At 41.8% G+C, this 15,847-nt stretch overlaps 2 protein-coding genes and 1 long non-coding RNA gene across 8 annotated transcripts in view; 2 read left to right on the forward strand and 1 right to left on the reverse strand.

Annotated features, from left to right (window-relative positions):
• The window catches only part of CSGALNACT2 (chondroitin sulfate N-acetylgalactosaminyltransferase 2), a 32,329-nt gene extending 29,577 nt beyond the window's left edge, over window positions 1-2,752 (forward strand). For both annotated transcript variants that reach the window (XM_066191533.1, XM_066191534.1), the window contains one exon: window positions 757-2,752. In XM_066191533.1, coding sequence (XP_066047630.1) covers window positions 757-1,049 — 293 coding nt within the window. In that variant the 3' untranslated portion in view covers window positions 1,050-2,752. The remainder of the gene's footprint in view (window positions 1-756) is intronic.
• A 2,796-nt stretch (window positions 2,753-5,548) lies between these two features.
• LOC136294090 (uncharacterized) overlaps window positions 5,549-15,847 on the forward strand; it is a 209,836-nt gene continuing 199,537 nt past the window's right edge. For both annotated transcript variants that reach the window (XR_010722305.1, XR_010722306.1), the window contains exon 1: window positions 5,549-5,757. This is a non-coding gene — a long non-coding RNA (uncharacterized lncRNA). The remainder of the gene's footprint in view (window positions 5,758-15,847) is intronic.
• Window positions 12,611-15,847, reverse strand: part of RASGEF1A (RasGEF domain family member 1A) — a 151,520-nt gene continuing 148,283 nt past the window's right edge. For all 4 annotated transcript variants that reach the window (XM_066191538.1, XM_066191535.1, XM_066191536.1 and 1 more), the window contains 4 exons: window positions 15,374-15,565; window positions 14,147-14,270; window positions 13,812-13,884; window positions 12,611-12,797 (listed from right to left, as the gene is read on the reverse strand). In XM_066191538.1, the coding sequence (XP_066047635.1) occupies window positions 12,773-12,797; window positions 13,812-13,884; window positions 14,147-14,270; window positions 15,374-15,565 (414 nt within the window). In that variant the 3' untranslated portion in view covers window positions 12,611-12,772. The remainder of the gene's footprint in view (window positions 12,798-13,811; window positions 13,885-14,146; window positions 14,271-15,373; window positions 15,566-15,847) is intronic.

A 15,847-nucleotide genomic window follows, 5' to 3' on the forward strand; every position in this document is an offset into this window, starting at 1 on the left:
TGCCCCCCCCTTGTGGCATGTTCTTAAAACTGAGAACAGCTTGGTGTGCTTAAATGTGGAAGATGGTGGTGAGGATAATCTGCCAGAAGATGTAAATCTGCCAGAAGATGTAACAGCACAGCACTGTGTGCTGTCTGATGGTTTGAATGCAGGCTGATTGCTAATAGCAGTCATATTGCCATCTGTATGGTACGTGCTAAATGAAGACTTCATAATTCTGGAATTTTGAAACTGTACAAGAGCCTGGGTTGCTCTTCACTGCGGTCCTGGGAAAACAAGAGAACTTAAAATGGTGAACCACGTTCCTGTCCTTGATCCAGCCTTTTGAATTGTGACCTGTGGATTAATTGTTGGCATTGTTAAAGAGGATTTCTCATACAGTGCATGACTGCTTCATTTTTCAGCTGCTAAAATCCATTATGCTTCCTAAAAATAATTTAAAAGCATAGCCAGTGAGGTTTGCCTACAGTTTCCTGCATCTGTCACATGGGATGTCATGCATAATGCAATTGGGAGACACTGCTCTAAAAGACTTTCTGAAATGAGCATATCTGTGTCCTGGGCAATTTCCCCCACAAAGGGTGTCATATCCTTGAAGCTCCTGTCCCTCAAATTGGCATGCTGTGGCATGGGAAACCTAGTTAATTGCTACAGAATTTCTGGAATGTCATGCCAGATCTGATTACGCGTTAGGCATAGAGTGTTGCTCTTCTCGCCTGTGCACCCAAATAACGATTTCCGATGCTGTTTTTGTAGGGGGTTTTGACCTGGAGGTGAAAGGCTGGGGCGGCGAGGATGTTCACCTCTACAGGAAGTACTTGCACGGTGAGCTGATGGTGGTCAGGACGCCGGTGCCGGGGCTGTTCCACCTGTGGCACGAGAAGCACTGTGCGGACGAGCTGACCCCCGAGCAGTACCGCATGTGCATCCAGTCCAAAGCCATGAACGAGGCGTCGCACTCGCACCTGGGCATGCTGGTGTTCAGGGACGAGATCGAGGCGCACCTCCGCAAGCAGGCCTACAGGACTAACAGCGAGGCCGTGGGCTGAGCGGCTCCCCCGGGGCCCCTGGGGACTTCACTTTCACAGCGAACCAGCATCATTTTACAGCCTTAATTCAGCTTACAAATGCAGTGCCTCTCTTTTTCAGTGAAGAAGAGTTTAGAGGGTTTTTGGTTCTCGTGTTTGTTTTCCGAGTAATCCTTTGACTGATATGCTCTTGCCTACGTACCTTGCGAGTTCAAGCACCTCAGCTAAATTGGACAGCATATGTAGTTCAAGGAAAGCGTCTTCAGTATCGACTGGGAAAAATCTGTGGAATGTACAATTCAACACTTTTCCACGCGGTACATTTCTGTTGGTATATTTGCATTCTTTTGAGAATTAAATGAAATAATCTTTTGTGTCTTGAGTATTTTCAGTCTGTATGGCTCACTGCACTGTGACTTTAGAAGGATACTCTACTTAGACTCCGTTGTAGAAACAAGAGAAAGGTGTGGAAAAATAATCTCACCATGAAAGGTATATGGACATGCTGACCAGTACAGCAGCTGTGCAGGGTGCTGGTTTCACAGCAAGGGCTTGGTGCCATATTTGCTGTATTAACAGACATTGACATGGTTGAATAGAGAATAAATTGGGGAGGGTGGGAATGAAAATCCTTTTAAGTGGAATTTTAGAGCATATAATGGAAATTCGTGCTGCAAAGGAAACACCACCTTCTTATTTGAGTGATGGATCAGACAAGTTGGGAACATTCCAGCTGGGTGTTTCTGTGCCTGCTCTTTTCCCACAGTAGATGCCACATCCCTTCTATAAACTGAGCTGTGCTATTAAACTTGTTTGCTTAAATATTTTTGGCCCCACTCCTTCTTATTCCAAAGCCCTGCCTATGTATCTCATCCTTTAAGTTGAGGAACCATCTTTTCATTCCCATAGGAATTTATTAGAGGCCTGTTTGCTATTTTGCCAATATTTTCCTTGTGCATTCTTTCTCTTTTGGGCATTTTCCTGACATGTTTTTGTAAGGTGTCATATACTCTTATTTGTTTCGGTGACTGAAAAAGCAAGTGCTATTACAGTCTTTCTTTATACAATGTTCTTCATTCCACTGATCATCCTAGTAGCCTTATTCTTCACTTTTTCAGTTGGAGGATGTTTTAACGTGTTGTTTTTTTCCTTCTGGGTTTTTTGCTTGTTTGGATTTTTGAGCATGCTTAAGCAGAATCATACTGTGGTCTCATTTGTGCCTTGTACAATGGCACTACTCCTTTGGTACTTCCCTTACGGGTGTTTTGGGATGCATAAACAGTTAAAGGCAAGCAGGTCATTTTTCTCCATGTTGTCTTATATGATACCATATGGCATGCCTCGTTTTTTAATACATTTGTTTATAGAATGAATGCAGAGAATGCTAATTCAGTGGTTAAACCATTTGCATGGTTTCTGCTGAGTTTAGATACTAGTTGAAAACCTTTCTCAAACCAGGTAATTAAGATCTGTTTATGGATTTATTTCGCTCATGAATTCTGGAGGCAACTAAAGTTTTAAATGATTGATTTCTGAATAGCAGATATGCTGTGCAAATAGTTCTGGGCACTGATCCTTTTTTATATGTATATAAAATTTGCCTTTATGTAACTTATTGTGGAGAACAGTGTACTGTATTGTACTTAGAGTGAAGAGAATGCATTGCAAGACTTCTTGCAATTGATATTCTCAATATAATAAATGGAATTTCTGCATTTTAGAAATTGTTTTAAGCTGTTTGTTTGAAATACATTTTTACAATAATATTGTACAGAGCATAACACACTGGATTCAAATAATATTTGCAGTGAGTAGTTCAACCAGCTCAATTTGGCATCTCGGGTACCTACCCAGACCAGATACGGGAGTCTGTTCCTCGGGCGACTTAAACTTAGACCAGATACTACCTTACTTGGATATCTTGGTGGTTGTTAACAAAAGTTGTAAGGTACTGGTGAGGACAAGATTAAATACACTGGTTTTATGACTTGGGGTAAAGATAGAAGTGGGGCACTCTCCTAAGACTCCAGCCTTTAAAACTTCAGGACAGCTGCTGCTGTCCTGGCTTCACAAGCATAAGCATCCAAAAATGCCTCTCACTGACAACACCACTGCTTGACAAGCCCTGGAAATGGACATGGAGGTAGGGCACAGGTGTCCAGCATTGCTGCACCTCAGCTCTCAGCACTCAGACACTGCCTCAGGAGGATCCAGTTGTCCCAGTTCTCATGTTTTGGAAACATGGCCAAGTGCTGATGCCCAGGTGTCTTAGGTTCTGCTGTTTTCCACTGCGTGGCTGTGCTTAGCAGCAGCAGCGAGCGAGATCAGTGTCAGCGATCCTCACCAGGATGATGAAAGCAGTCCATGGTGTCGATGCTGGAAGGCAGTGGGGGAGGTCTGGAGATGAATGTAGTCACCAGGAACCACTTTGGAAACTTTCTTCCATTCATTATATCAAAAGGTGGAGGCAAATGCATTGGCATTAAAAGGAAGTCAGAGCACTTGGAAATATTTTATGTGTGTGTTGGACAATATACGCAAGTATTCCGAATGGCTCGTGGTTTGAGGACTTTTGAGCGCACAAGAGCCCTTGCAGGCCCGGGGTTTCCCTTGTCCTAGTTCAGCTCCCTGCAATACCCACCTGTGTGAGGTGTTGCTGTGGCACACACCAGCTCAGCAGCTCTGTGCACCCAGTGTCTGAATGCACACCATCGCTTTTGCTCTGTAATGGAACTAGAACAGAAATAGTGGGGTATCCCTTTATTAAAAATGAGGTGATTTCTGTTAGCTGAGCGTGTTCAGGTTCTGACTGCCTTTGGGCACAGCCACTCTGTGCTGCAAGCAGGTGTTTGTGAGCAGCAGTGTCACTGTTTCCTGGCTGCTGCTGTGAGCTGTAGTGCAGGTTGGGGATGCTCTTTCCCAGTAAGATGGGTAACTCTTCCTTGGATGTGTTTCCTAACTTCATCCAAGAAGGGGAGCAAGTTAGTTGTGCTTCAAATATGAAAACCTCTTGCTTGGGAGCAAGACCTGTTCTTGACTTTCCCAAGGTGTGCTCTGCCTGCAGAGGAAGAATAAACCCCCTGCTATGGGGAGGGGGGGGGGGGAGGTTTCTTTAGCTTGGGGTGCTGCTGGGGCACTGCAAAGAAGAGTTCAATGTCAGGCTTTTGGAGTCACAATCTGTGTGCCCAGGGTCGGTGCTTGGGTTATGTGGCCAAGTACTGGGCCTTGTCCTCCTGTTTTGACAGATGCTGTTTACATAACACACTGTTTTTTGAGCTGTGGTCCAAGTGTTTTCCTGGAGGAGTCACTGTGTTTTAGTGCTAGAGTAGTAAATATAGTAACACTTATTTAAATAGGAACATGCTCCACTGAATCATGAAGTAATTTTTCATTCTGTTGCGTGCTATTCACATAAATTGTAACCGTTTCCTAGGAATTTGCAATCTGTAGGCTTCCCTAGAGAGAAGTGTTCTTCATTAAAGGAAGTCAAGATGAGATTAGCTCAGGGTGCACTTTCACTTTAGACCTTTGCAGGAAAGAATGTGGGTTGTGCTTTTGAATTGGTTTAAAAATACGTTATTCAATGAGACTAGTAGATACTGGTTTGGAGAATCAGCAAATACAGATGGGAAAGTGGAAAAAAACTTAGGGAAATAGTTCTGGGTCTCCTGCATCTGGAGGAAAACACTGGGGGTTTTTTAATTTTATAAAAGCCTTTGGACTCTGAGATACACACAGCTATGAAAATCAAAACTTATTTGCAAACCGTGTTCAAGAAGAGAATTGCATCAGAGGGGAAGAGAAGTGGTAGATGAGCCCTAACCACTTGTATCTGAGTGCAGACACTTAAATTCATGCCACAGTGTAAACTAGAACAAAATTTTTGCCTTGTCAGATCCATGAATGAAAGGAATAAAACTTCAAATAACCTTTAAAATGGTGTTTCAGCATAATTTAGTAACTTATTGATGCATCAGTGTAATGAGAAAAGCTTTCATTTGCCTGAGGTGTTCTTGCTGTGTGTGGCTCCCAAATACATCTTAAGGAGATAAATTGTTCAAATTTTACTCAGCTGTGAAGGAAAATGAGGATAATGAGCTTAAGCGGTGTTTAGTTCATGCCCCAACGATGCTCACCTTTTCCTTGTTAGGCCTGATTGCAAACTAAAGGACTCCACCTGTTTCGACTGGAAAAGCTTCACAGGAAAGGAGACTTTGACAAAAGAGTTTTTTAATGTTTCTGTAGTTGCAATGGCTCTGCAGACCCCTGCCTTTGTGGCAGAGCACATCCTATAGCACCGTTTTTCTGAAGGCCTGGCACTGAGCAGTGCGTTTGGGCTGTGTAGGGACACACCTGGGAGCTGTGCAAGCACTCGCACACCCCCAGAAACCCCTTTGCCGCTGGCTGCCCATGGCCCAGGCTCCAGCTGGTGTGAATTTCAGCATCATTACCGCCCTCAGGCCCTGGGGAGCTGGTACCAGCTGGAGACGGGCCCAGCCTTTCTTTGGGGAGGTGGCAGAGCAGTGGTGCCCCCTGAGCCAGCAGCAGAGACCTGCTGGGCTCGGAGGGGCTGCCCCGCCACAGGCACTGCAGTAACGATGGCAGCTGGGGCCAGTTAGCCCTGGGGAAAAGCTGCCTCCCCTCAGTTGGGACCTGAAGCTGCCAGAGAAAGGTTCTTCTCTTCCTTTTCCAAGAAACGTATGTGATCTCTCTCCTGGGTTCGAGTGAGGTAAGTGTTCTATTGTTATTTTTGAGATTGCACTAGAAAGGGAATGCCTTCCACCTTTTTATTGGGAGACTTTATTTGCTTTTGTAGAGGTTGTGGTGGGTCTAAAGAGTAGGGGTTGTGGCTGGGATCTGGATGGCAGTGCTGAGCAGCAAAAGTACTTCTGACCTGCATCTAGAATGTTTAATCCCTTTTATATTTAAATCTAATCGTTTGCGTAAGGTTTTATTAAAACACAGCTCTGTTTTGGTTAGCTTAGTCTCTTCCAGGGTAAGGTAAAGAAATCCCCCTGAACCTGAAGTTTGTGGTCATTTACTTGGTTTATTTGAGCCGCTCTATATTTTTTTGGTATGTGGTGAGTTTTTCTGGAGCATTTTTAGCTCTTACAGTTTCCAAGTTGCCTTGTAGCTACAGGGCTTGTATGTAACATATGACTAAAGCGTCCTGACCGATGTCCTCGCATCTTTCTCTATAAATGGTGTAAAAGCTCTTTGCTGGTGCAAGTTAACTTAGCAAAGGGCTTTAGAATTTTCTTTGGTAGAATACTTTGCATTTGTACTTGACCTGCAGGTGGAAGAGGATATCAACTCATTCCTCATTCGTTTGTGGGGGTTGGTTGTTTTGGGGTTTCTTTGTCAATTCCTTTCTATTTGCATATCCACACTGGGAGCATGTGCTCTTTGCCAGCACTGGTGCATTCTCAGGCTTTGAGCAGAAATGCTGTTTTTACAAAAGGCTGCATCTGTGGAGTGAAGTGGGATTTAACACAGAGGCTGTCGAGCAGCCTTCCCAGCTCCTGCTGAAGGCAGTGGCAAATGTGCCCAGGCAGCAAAGTCACTGCTGTGAATCAATAGGGAGCTTCTCCTGTGAGAAGCAGGGGGAAAATGATATTCTCCCAGTGTGATGGATGTGGAGGAGACAGGAGGTGAAGCTGAGCAGAGCTGTGGAAACACGAGCCAACAGGCACAGCAAGGCTTTGGCCCTGTGAGAGCCTCAGCTCTTTGTAGATTTCCTGCAGCCTTATGCAAGCTTAAGTGGCTTCTTGCTGGTTTCATGACAATCTGTGGGGAAGATGATCATCTTAAAGGGATAGTCTGAGGCAAAAATAAAACCCTTTGAGACTGCTTGGTGCTCAGGAACGCTGTGGACAGCTTAGGGTACTCTCAGGTTGCAATTCACAGCTTTTCGTGGGCCATGCAGTTCCTGGGGAGCAGCTGGGATGGTGTTCTGACATGGACATGCATCCATGGAGCAGATGTTGGGGGGATTGTGTTTGCATGCTCTTAAAAATCTTGTCAAAGTGATTTTTTTAGCTGCTGGATTATTGCGAAATTCTTTTTGGAATACTTGGATACTCTGCAATTTTTAAGTAGCAAAGTGAATTAAGAGGTATAAAAAACCAAAATGGATTTGCTTGCATCTGTCAAATTACTCATTGCTTGCTTCGATTTTATGTTTTTGAAATGTGTTAGAAGTGTGCTGGTTTTTTTCCAGACTGAGATCAAGGCTTCAACAGTGAGCTATTATGTTCCCAGACAAGAATAATTCACTGTTTCATTAAATTCTGGTATTGCCATAAATATCCAAGACTTCACTTACAACTGTGTTTGCTGAGTCCTCCAGTGCTCTGTTGCTGTTACTGAGGATATGTTGTACTTTGTTCTTTGATTTAATAGATATTTGTGGAGGTGGAGTGTTGTCAGCAGTATCTTCTTTGAATTGAATGTAAACAAGTGGATGTTGTGTAAATATTTTAAAGGAAGCTTTCAATGTTGACACTGATGGATAAGAAGATGCTATATTTAATTTAATATGCCTCAGAATCAGAAGAGGCCACAGTGTGCTCATGTGACAGGGATTAAAAAGATGTTAAGTAGTTCTCTCTGTAATGAGATTCTGTTGGAACTCATTTGACTTCTGCCCCCAAACAGAATTACATTGCTTTTAAGATTGCTCCTTAATCAGCAGATTAGAAGCAGCTAGATAAGATTAGAAATATTAGAAGCAAATTTCCACTAAACTTCAAATTTCCTCTTTTCTGTCCCGGATGAGCTGAAGATGTTTGAAGCTGGTGCTTTGGTTTGTGTTCTCTTTCAGCTTTCTTTCAATCCCGTAAAATGGCCTCTGGGCTTAGTGCTGAAGTAGGCTTGTAAACAGGACTCCTCTGTGTGGCCACAGACCTGGGTTTTGGCTTTTTCATTTGTGTGTGCTTAGTTTTGGTTTGTCTGGGAGGTTCAGTTTTCTGGTAGGTGCTACTAACAGTTTCAAGTAAGTGTGCACTGTTTTTGCCAAACACTGTCTCTGACAGGATTTCTCTATGTAAGTGCTTTTTTTTATTGGCTGTCAGGAGCCTGAGTAACCAATACTGTAAAGTATGCATCCTAATAGATCAGAAACAGTGCATTTATTGGCTGCTGCATCCCCTGGTGGTTTGAATTTCTTCCTCTTCACATGTCTTAAGGAAAGAGAAGAATATGCCTCAGACTGTCCAGCACTCCCTGCTTGAGATAGAACTTGATTGCTTTTTAATATTTCTTGACAGAAATAAACCAATATCCCTAAGTTATCTTACAGCAATCAACTGCATCCATTTTCTGTGCAAAAGTTGAATCAGGAAGCCATAAAAACATTGATGTCAAGAATTGCTCATAACATTGGAAACTCTAGGAATGCTTCAATTATTTATTGTTACCATGTTAGAGAGATGGTAAGAGACGGTTAGAGATAATTTGTGTTGTACCTCCATGTTGCTGCAGAACTATACCCCCAAACGTGGTTTCTCTCTCTTCCAAAGCCCGAGGTCCACCTTGGGGAGCAGTGAAGGACAGCAAACCTCTGCACTGTCAGGGAATCTCTGTCAGAGCCCTTAGGAATGTGCTGGAACCTCAAAACATTCCCAGTTATCCCTGCCTTGCCAGGGACAAGCATGAAAGAAGCTATTGCTAATATTTGCATGCTTGCTGGTCTGGAAACTTCCTTGATAACGTGCATTAAAAGCTGCAGATTAATTCTTTCTGCAATTTGATTTTTAAAATTATTTCAGTATCTTGTTGTCCATACAGCCCTATTCAATTGCTGCAGAGAACAAGGTCAAAACTTTGCTTCCACACACTGCTGTTCTGGTTAGCTGGGAAACTGGGGCTGCCCTGATGAAATTGCTTACACTGAAAGCTGAAGAGAGAAGATCTGGCAGCACATCCACAGAAGAATTACTGATTTCTCCCCAAAAGATGTACTAGTATCATTTGGCAGCTAACTGCTCAGCTGAATTTTGCCCCGTGAGTAATTTGCTACAAGAAAGCTGCTTCTTGGGAATTATTAACCTGATAAATCAAATTGCTGCTAATGTAACTAGGGATACCTTCTTGGCATTGAGCTACTGCTTGTCACACTGTGTTGTGCTCTAATGGCAGTGAAGTGCCTGGGAAGCAATTTTATTGTTTACTCTTATGCCTGTGTAAATAGCTAATTTATCCTAATGACGGGATGGGATATAATTGGAAGTGAGTTTTCAAGGATGCAATATTCATATTAATTATGGGTGTGAACTGGCCATCAGGAAGACTCTTATCTGCTCGATCCTCTTAGTGCTGGTAAACATCATCTTTTCTAATGAGTTGTGATGAATGAGAGTAGCACTGTTCAGCTCTGCAAGTGTGATGTGGGCGTCTGGTTACCAAAACCATTTCCCTAGAGAGTTTCCAACGGATCAAAAAATGCTTATGGGGACTTCCAGAGCTCCTGAACTTCCAAGATGTAATTTTTTTTTTTTTTAAAGGCTTATATCCCTGAGAAAAGAGTGGCACTGGGGTAGAAGAGCTGGATTTTGCTCACAGTTCTGTGCTGGTCTGTTCTCTGCACGAACTTGGAGAAGTGGCTTTGCTTCTGCACAGCAGGGCACAAAAAAGGGCAGTGGTTGCAAGGAGAGGTGCTGGGGTGTTGAAATGCCAACAGAACCTTGCCACAGGAAACCCTGCAAGTCTGCTGCAGCCAGCAAACGTTCCTGTGCTCTGCGGTTTGGAGGGTAAATGCAGGGAGGAAAAAATGAAATTCAGCTCTCAGGACACAAAATGTTTTTACACAGTGGAACTGTTAAACATTTCCATTGAGGGATCAAAAATATTCTGTAGCACAAACCCTATCAAATCCATAAAATACTACTACAGAAAGAACATAAGAAATGGCAGCATATTGTTGGTTTAGTGTTGCTCTTGCTTTTGTTGAAAGAAATTTAAATATTTCATAGTATAGCTTTTCAAGTCAGAAAGTAACCAGTTGGTTCACTGTGACCATATTGCCTTCCACACCTCATTCAGCTTCTGAGTTGTGGTTTGATACATTTGCAACTGAAAAACAACTGTGGATAAAGTTAGTCATGGTTGAAGCAATTTCTTTTTTTTTATTAATGCAAGCACATCCAGTCAAACACAGAATATCCTGCTTTATGGTACAGCTTCATATTTAGCATTTCAGCTCAGAATAGCAAAACACGGTATTTAGGGAATGTATCAAACTTAGGGAGGAAAAATAAAAGGGAACCAATGTAGATACTGCATGGATTTCAAGTATATACTTGGACTGATTGACCGGTGAAGTGCACATTCATGTGAAAGCTCTTTTATACATTTACAGAAAGTGTTCTAAAATTGAATTTCAAATATATATTTTTTCTTAAATTTTAAGCATCCCTTTTAAACTTCAATTACATAAACAAAGCTGATATACAATCCCTCGTATAGTGTCTGACAATGTTACTAGCTAGAACATCTCTGAAAGTGCAAAACACTGTAATAATACAGTATAAATATTCTTTACTGGAATCCAGGGCTGAAGGCCAGTACTTCAGCACAGGAAAAATAGCAGCAGGTCATAAGAATTATCCCTTCCCCTTTCCTGGGCTGTTCTTGTTAACAGTTAGTATTCTACTTCTTCCTTCCTCATGGTGTCGCTTGCTTTTGTTCCTCTTGGATGCCAATGCTATGGGAATAACAAAATGTTGATCTGTCTCCCTTCCTCACATCAACTTACTCCTCTAATTTGAAGTATTTAAGTCAAGGGGGAAGTGAATGAGGGAAAGCTTTTAAATTTTTCATCGTGCTCCAGGGCCAGTAGAGCAAATTTCTGCTAAGTGCTCGCAGATGCTGCATCAACACTGGCAGTGGCACTGCTCTTGGCTGTAGGCACTCGAGCAAGGAGAATCTGCTGGACTGGAATAAACCAAACCCTCAGTCCAGCAAGTCTTGCCTCTTCTTCAACAGAAGGCAGGGTAAGATTAACACCATCTACCTAGAGCTGGTCATTTTTAAAGAAGTCCTTGCAGACATCCTCTGCAAGGCTCTGTTAGGGAGGCTGTAACCACTGTCAACTCCAGAGGGACTGTTCTTGTTTTTTGTTCGGGTTTTATTAAAAAAGAAAAAAAGAAAAACCCAGTCCAATTATCTGGCTCAAGTTATTATCTTATCTTAAATTCAGCCCTCAAGCCTTCAGAGGAAGTTACTGGAAAAGTAGGTATTTGTGGGTAATAAAATTTGTTCGTTAGACAAAATAGTTTTTAATCTGAGCCTATTTGTTTTTCTTTCTTAACTCCAGAGATCAGTTGACAAAAGTCCTAACTATATATGGTTTTTTCTCCCTGGAAATGAATACCTTGAACTTAACAGAAGCTCTTCAGGTACTCAGATAGTCAAATTAGGTGTAAACTCAATGCTAAAAGGAGAAATTAGAAATGGCAAGCATCAGTGGGTTTGCAGATCACCTCTAATTTTGGTACTGACCTGTTCTAAAGTTTGACTAATTTCTTAGAGTGTTTGCCCTTAAGATTTCAACGGGTGCTGTCTCAGACACTTAATCATGGCTTGCTAAAGACTAGAAAAACTTACATTCTAAGTTGGTCTTTGTTTTAATTGTCTGGAAGTGCAGACTGGACTTTTCAAAGTAACCAATGGAATTAAATGACCAACTCACAGCGATGAACTTTTATTAAGCTTCTTTGGAAACTTTAGCCTTAACTTCAAATTGGACATCTGAGATTACTTCCCTTTCCCATGCTGATTTTTTGTTTTTCCAAAAATTCTTTTTAAAAAAGCATATTAGGCCTGTTTTGCAGAGATTATAATCTAGGTTACACATTCTTCTCTTCAAACAAAACAAAAGAAAATTCCCTGATTTTTCAAAAGGAAAACACAAACTATTCTGACAGCCAGAATGTAAAGGGTAGTTCCCAGAAGTATTAAAACTCAGACATGTGTGCATCACCACATGTGCACACACACATACTCACACACAAACGCACAGACCCCAGCAGTTACCCCCTCTTATCACTTTAAATCACGTAACAAAAATAGGTTTGCTGCACCATCAATGTTACAGGCAGGTATACTCTACTTCATGTGCCGTAATTCTCCGCTTTATTTAAAAAGTACATTGTAGCTGGTTTCGAGACATCCATATTTTTATTTCCCTTACTTCCAGCTCAGTCAGAAGGTACAACTACACAAGCTCAGTACCTTGTAAGGCACTATTTGCTGATGGAGGAGAGGAACAAACACTTGTGAACAGATCTGTGAACAATTCTGCTGATTTGAAGGAGACCCTTCATTTCAAAGCTGGGGAGACATACTGAGTGTTCTGTAGGATACTGGTACAATGGGGTATTTAACCTGAACACTGGCTTCAGTTAGGATGTGTGTTTTAATTTGTATTTGTTTTGGTGGAAGTAATAAAAAATAAAAATTTGGATGCTGATAGAATAAGATACCATCTCTCATGATACATTTCATCTCTGAGAACAGGGCCCTGCCCTTATATTTAAAATAAAAAACCAAAACCCTTCAGTAAGTGCCTTAAGGTTGACATGTGAAATATTTACCACATTTTATTTCATAAAAGTTACTGTATATACAAAACAGACCTCATCCAGTGAGGTCTTTCTTATTAGCTCAGTCCAAGTCTTTCATTCCGGTTGTAAAAACATGTCCATTAGATGTGCTTCAAAGTCTGCAAATCTGATCCAAAAATCTCAGGCTCTATTAAGCAGAGTTGTCCTAAAAGATGAAGCAACAAAAAAATAAAATTATCTTTTCTATCACAGCAAAATGTTTTTCATTTTTGGCAATAGACCTGTCTGGCATCATTAGCTGACAGCCTCTCTTCAAGGGATAGATTTTCAAGTGCTAGAAACTGGAATAAATCCGTGCATTTCAGTAAAGACGCTGGCATAAAATGAGATGAAAATTTAGCTTGAATAACATTACCTCAGGCCCTTAGGATGAGCTCAGGCATATAACATATGTTTTATGTCTGTCATCCTAAACCACTGCAGGCTGGATTTAATGCAAGGCGCACTGCATGGGGGTCATAAGTGAAAAGCTCATGTGGACATCCTAGGAAATGTTGGGATCAGTGGGAAACCACGTCTTGTCTAGGACAGTATATTCCTAATGTGCCTCAACAGAGCTCGGGGCATGCAGGCTTTCCTCATCCTCTGTCTGGTACAGATGTGTCACATCTTCATGTTTAGCACAATTCACAGATCTCTCTGCCTTGGCCTCAGTATTGGAAAAATTCTTATGAATTGATCTTGTCATGTACATGGGAGTGGTGCTTCCCATTCTCAGAAGGATGAGGAGTCTTTGAGACTTCATCCCTTATGGTAGGCTGACCGTGTATTCCTAGGAATTTTCATCCTCTTATACGATTTTTAAGAGCATAGCAGGGATGAGAGCACTTTCTTAGTATCTTCATAGGTTTGTTCCCCTGAGAAAATCATGTCTGAACACTACTGCGAATGCAGATTATTTTACTGTATTTGATAGCCTAAACAAAGGATATTCTCTTTCACAATCCCAGCAGTAATCTTGCAGCCTCAACAGATCTGGCTGGAAAAGCTGTATCAAAATCCAAGCCCCACTGATTTTTTTTTTTTCAGATTTAAATTTTGAAGGAAAAAGAACTGTATTATGGTTTTAAGCTGGGTATGCAAATAGGACAAAAGAAGCTGATGGTCACATGCCTCTGTGTGTCTGCAGAAAGACTCATGTTTTGAGGAAGCTTCATACCTGAGTGTTTTCCAGCTGTCTTTTTCCATGTGGTTTTCTGGACCTTCACTTTCAAAGGATGCAATGAACAGAGCTGGTAAAAAAAAAGTAGTAACAATCAGATACATGAGCCTTTACCTGAGGAAAAAAAAAAATCTAAGGGTTGCAATATAGCAGATGTAGCTTGGCAGTCTTCAAAATGAAATTTATTCTCATCAGAAGCCAACAGGGAAGTGATAACACTTAGAAAATTACTTACAAAATATGGCTTTGGCACGTATATATTTTTCATCTGCATATTTTTTTTATTTTAACACGTAGAAAGACTCACTATAATGTTCGACAAAGGATTTTACCTTCTTCACTGTAAATAGGTGCTGTGAGCAGATAGGTCTGGATTTTCTTGTCTTTTTCAAAAGGACACTCAACCTGCTTCCATGTAAGGAAATCATGAATCTGTCTTGAAATTTCCCAGAACTTCTGCATGAAGTAATTAAAAGAGTATTATTAAAGTGGTGTTTGTTTTCTTTGAAATATTAGTTAATTTCTATTTCAGAGCCTCTCAGTTTTATTTGTGCTGCTTTTCTTATTGTTCCTTACTCAGACTTAAGTGGAATCGGTCCCAGCACCAGCCTGACAGAATTCAAGAGGAATTTGGACAGTGCTCTCAGGCACCTGGTGTGACTCTTGGGGGTGCTGTTGGGCTGGTGATCCCTGTGGGTCCCTTCCAACTCTGCATGTTCTGTGATTCCTTGTTATCCTATCTTCTTATGGCTCCCTTCATTTCCCCCTCTTGCTGTTAGTTCCTCACCTGCTGCCAGCCTCAAGTTTAGAACAGTGTATCTCAGCCAACCATATGATCTTTTGCCTTCAATTTTTTTCATCATCAACCTTTCCTTCCTATGTAATATAGCCTATTTTCTGTGTTGAGCGTCTAAATTCCTGGGACTGGACAGTAAACAGTTTATTTGCTTTACTTTTTACACTTCCAAACTTCAATTTAAACAAAATGTGACATATCTGATCTTTTCATAAAGCACTCTTTAAATTTAGGAAATCACAGTAACATATAGAAGCATCTAGATATCCTTTACTTTCTAGGATTTTAAGAAATCTGTAATTACTTAGGGTTTGCCCTGTATCTTCTCTGTTCCCTCTTCCACTTACACAGCCTTAATGATGACAAAAAAAAAAACCCTTGTCAAGAAGTTCTTTTGACAGACTGTGGTTGCTTAGACATGCATGTTTGTTAACTGGGGAGAGAGAACCCAGAAGCTGTAGAACCTCCCTTGCAGACATGATAAACACTGGTTGTGTGTAGTGTTTATAGCCAGTGAAACCGAGGAGGTGCAATCACTTCAGGCTGATGACTCAGCCTGAAGTTACCTATTAAATTTGATCAGATATGATGGCTGCTGGCTTTCCCATAATTTGATTCAAATCAACTCCCCTGCAAAAGCACACGGCTTGGTCTGGATCCCACGGGCACTGAGGGAATGGCTAACACCATGAGCCAGGAGCCAAATGCCTGCAGTGCAGCAGGTTTAGGTGGCAGTGCAGGCTGCGCAGCAGCAGAGCCCCACCTTGAAGTTGATCTGCCCGTTGGGCAGGCGGTTGGTGTGTATCTTGTGCAGGAAGTAGATGTCCTTGATGAAGAGGTTGAACACCGGGATGACGATCTTCTCGCGGCTGCTGTTGGCGGTCTGCGAGCGCTGCGCCGCCCCCTGCAGGGCCGTGCGGTAATTGCAGAAGTTGCTCGACGGGTCCATGTGATGCTGGGTGTAGAGGGGAAGGGAAAAGGCAGACAAGTAACGCATCTTTCCTAGAAACTGAAAGCTTTTCTCTAACCATCAGAGTTTATTCTTTGTAACTTCATTTGGTCTCTTTCGAAATTTTCAAGTTAGGGTACCTTTATACTAATCAGGTCCGGGTGCAGGTTTTACTAACTCCGGCCTTGCATGAAAGGAGGGTTCTGTATTGGCTTTGCATCTGTTCCATTTACAAAGCAGACCAAAAGGAAATCATGACTGACTCTCTGGGGGAAAAAACCGAAATTC

This window comes from Chamaea fasciata, unplaced genomic scaffold (assembly GCF_029207755.1).
Source record: "Chamaea fasciata isolate MVZ Bird 193981 ecotype frontalis unplaced genomic scaffold, bChaFas1.0.hap1 SCAF_9, whole genome shotgun sequence".
Lineage (NCBI taxonomy): Eukaryota > Metazoa > Chordata > Aves > Passeriformes > Sylviidae > Chamaea > Chamaea fasciata.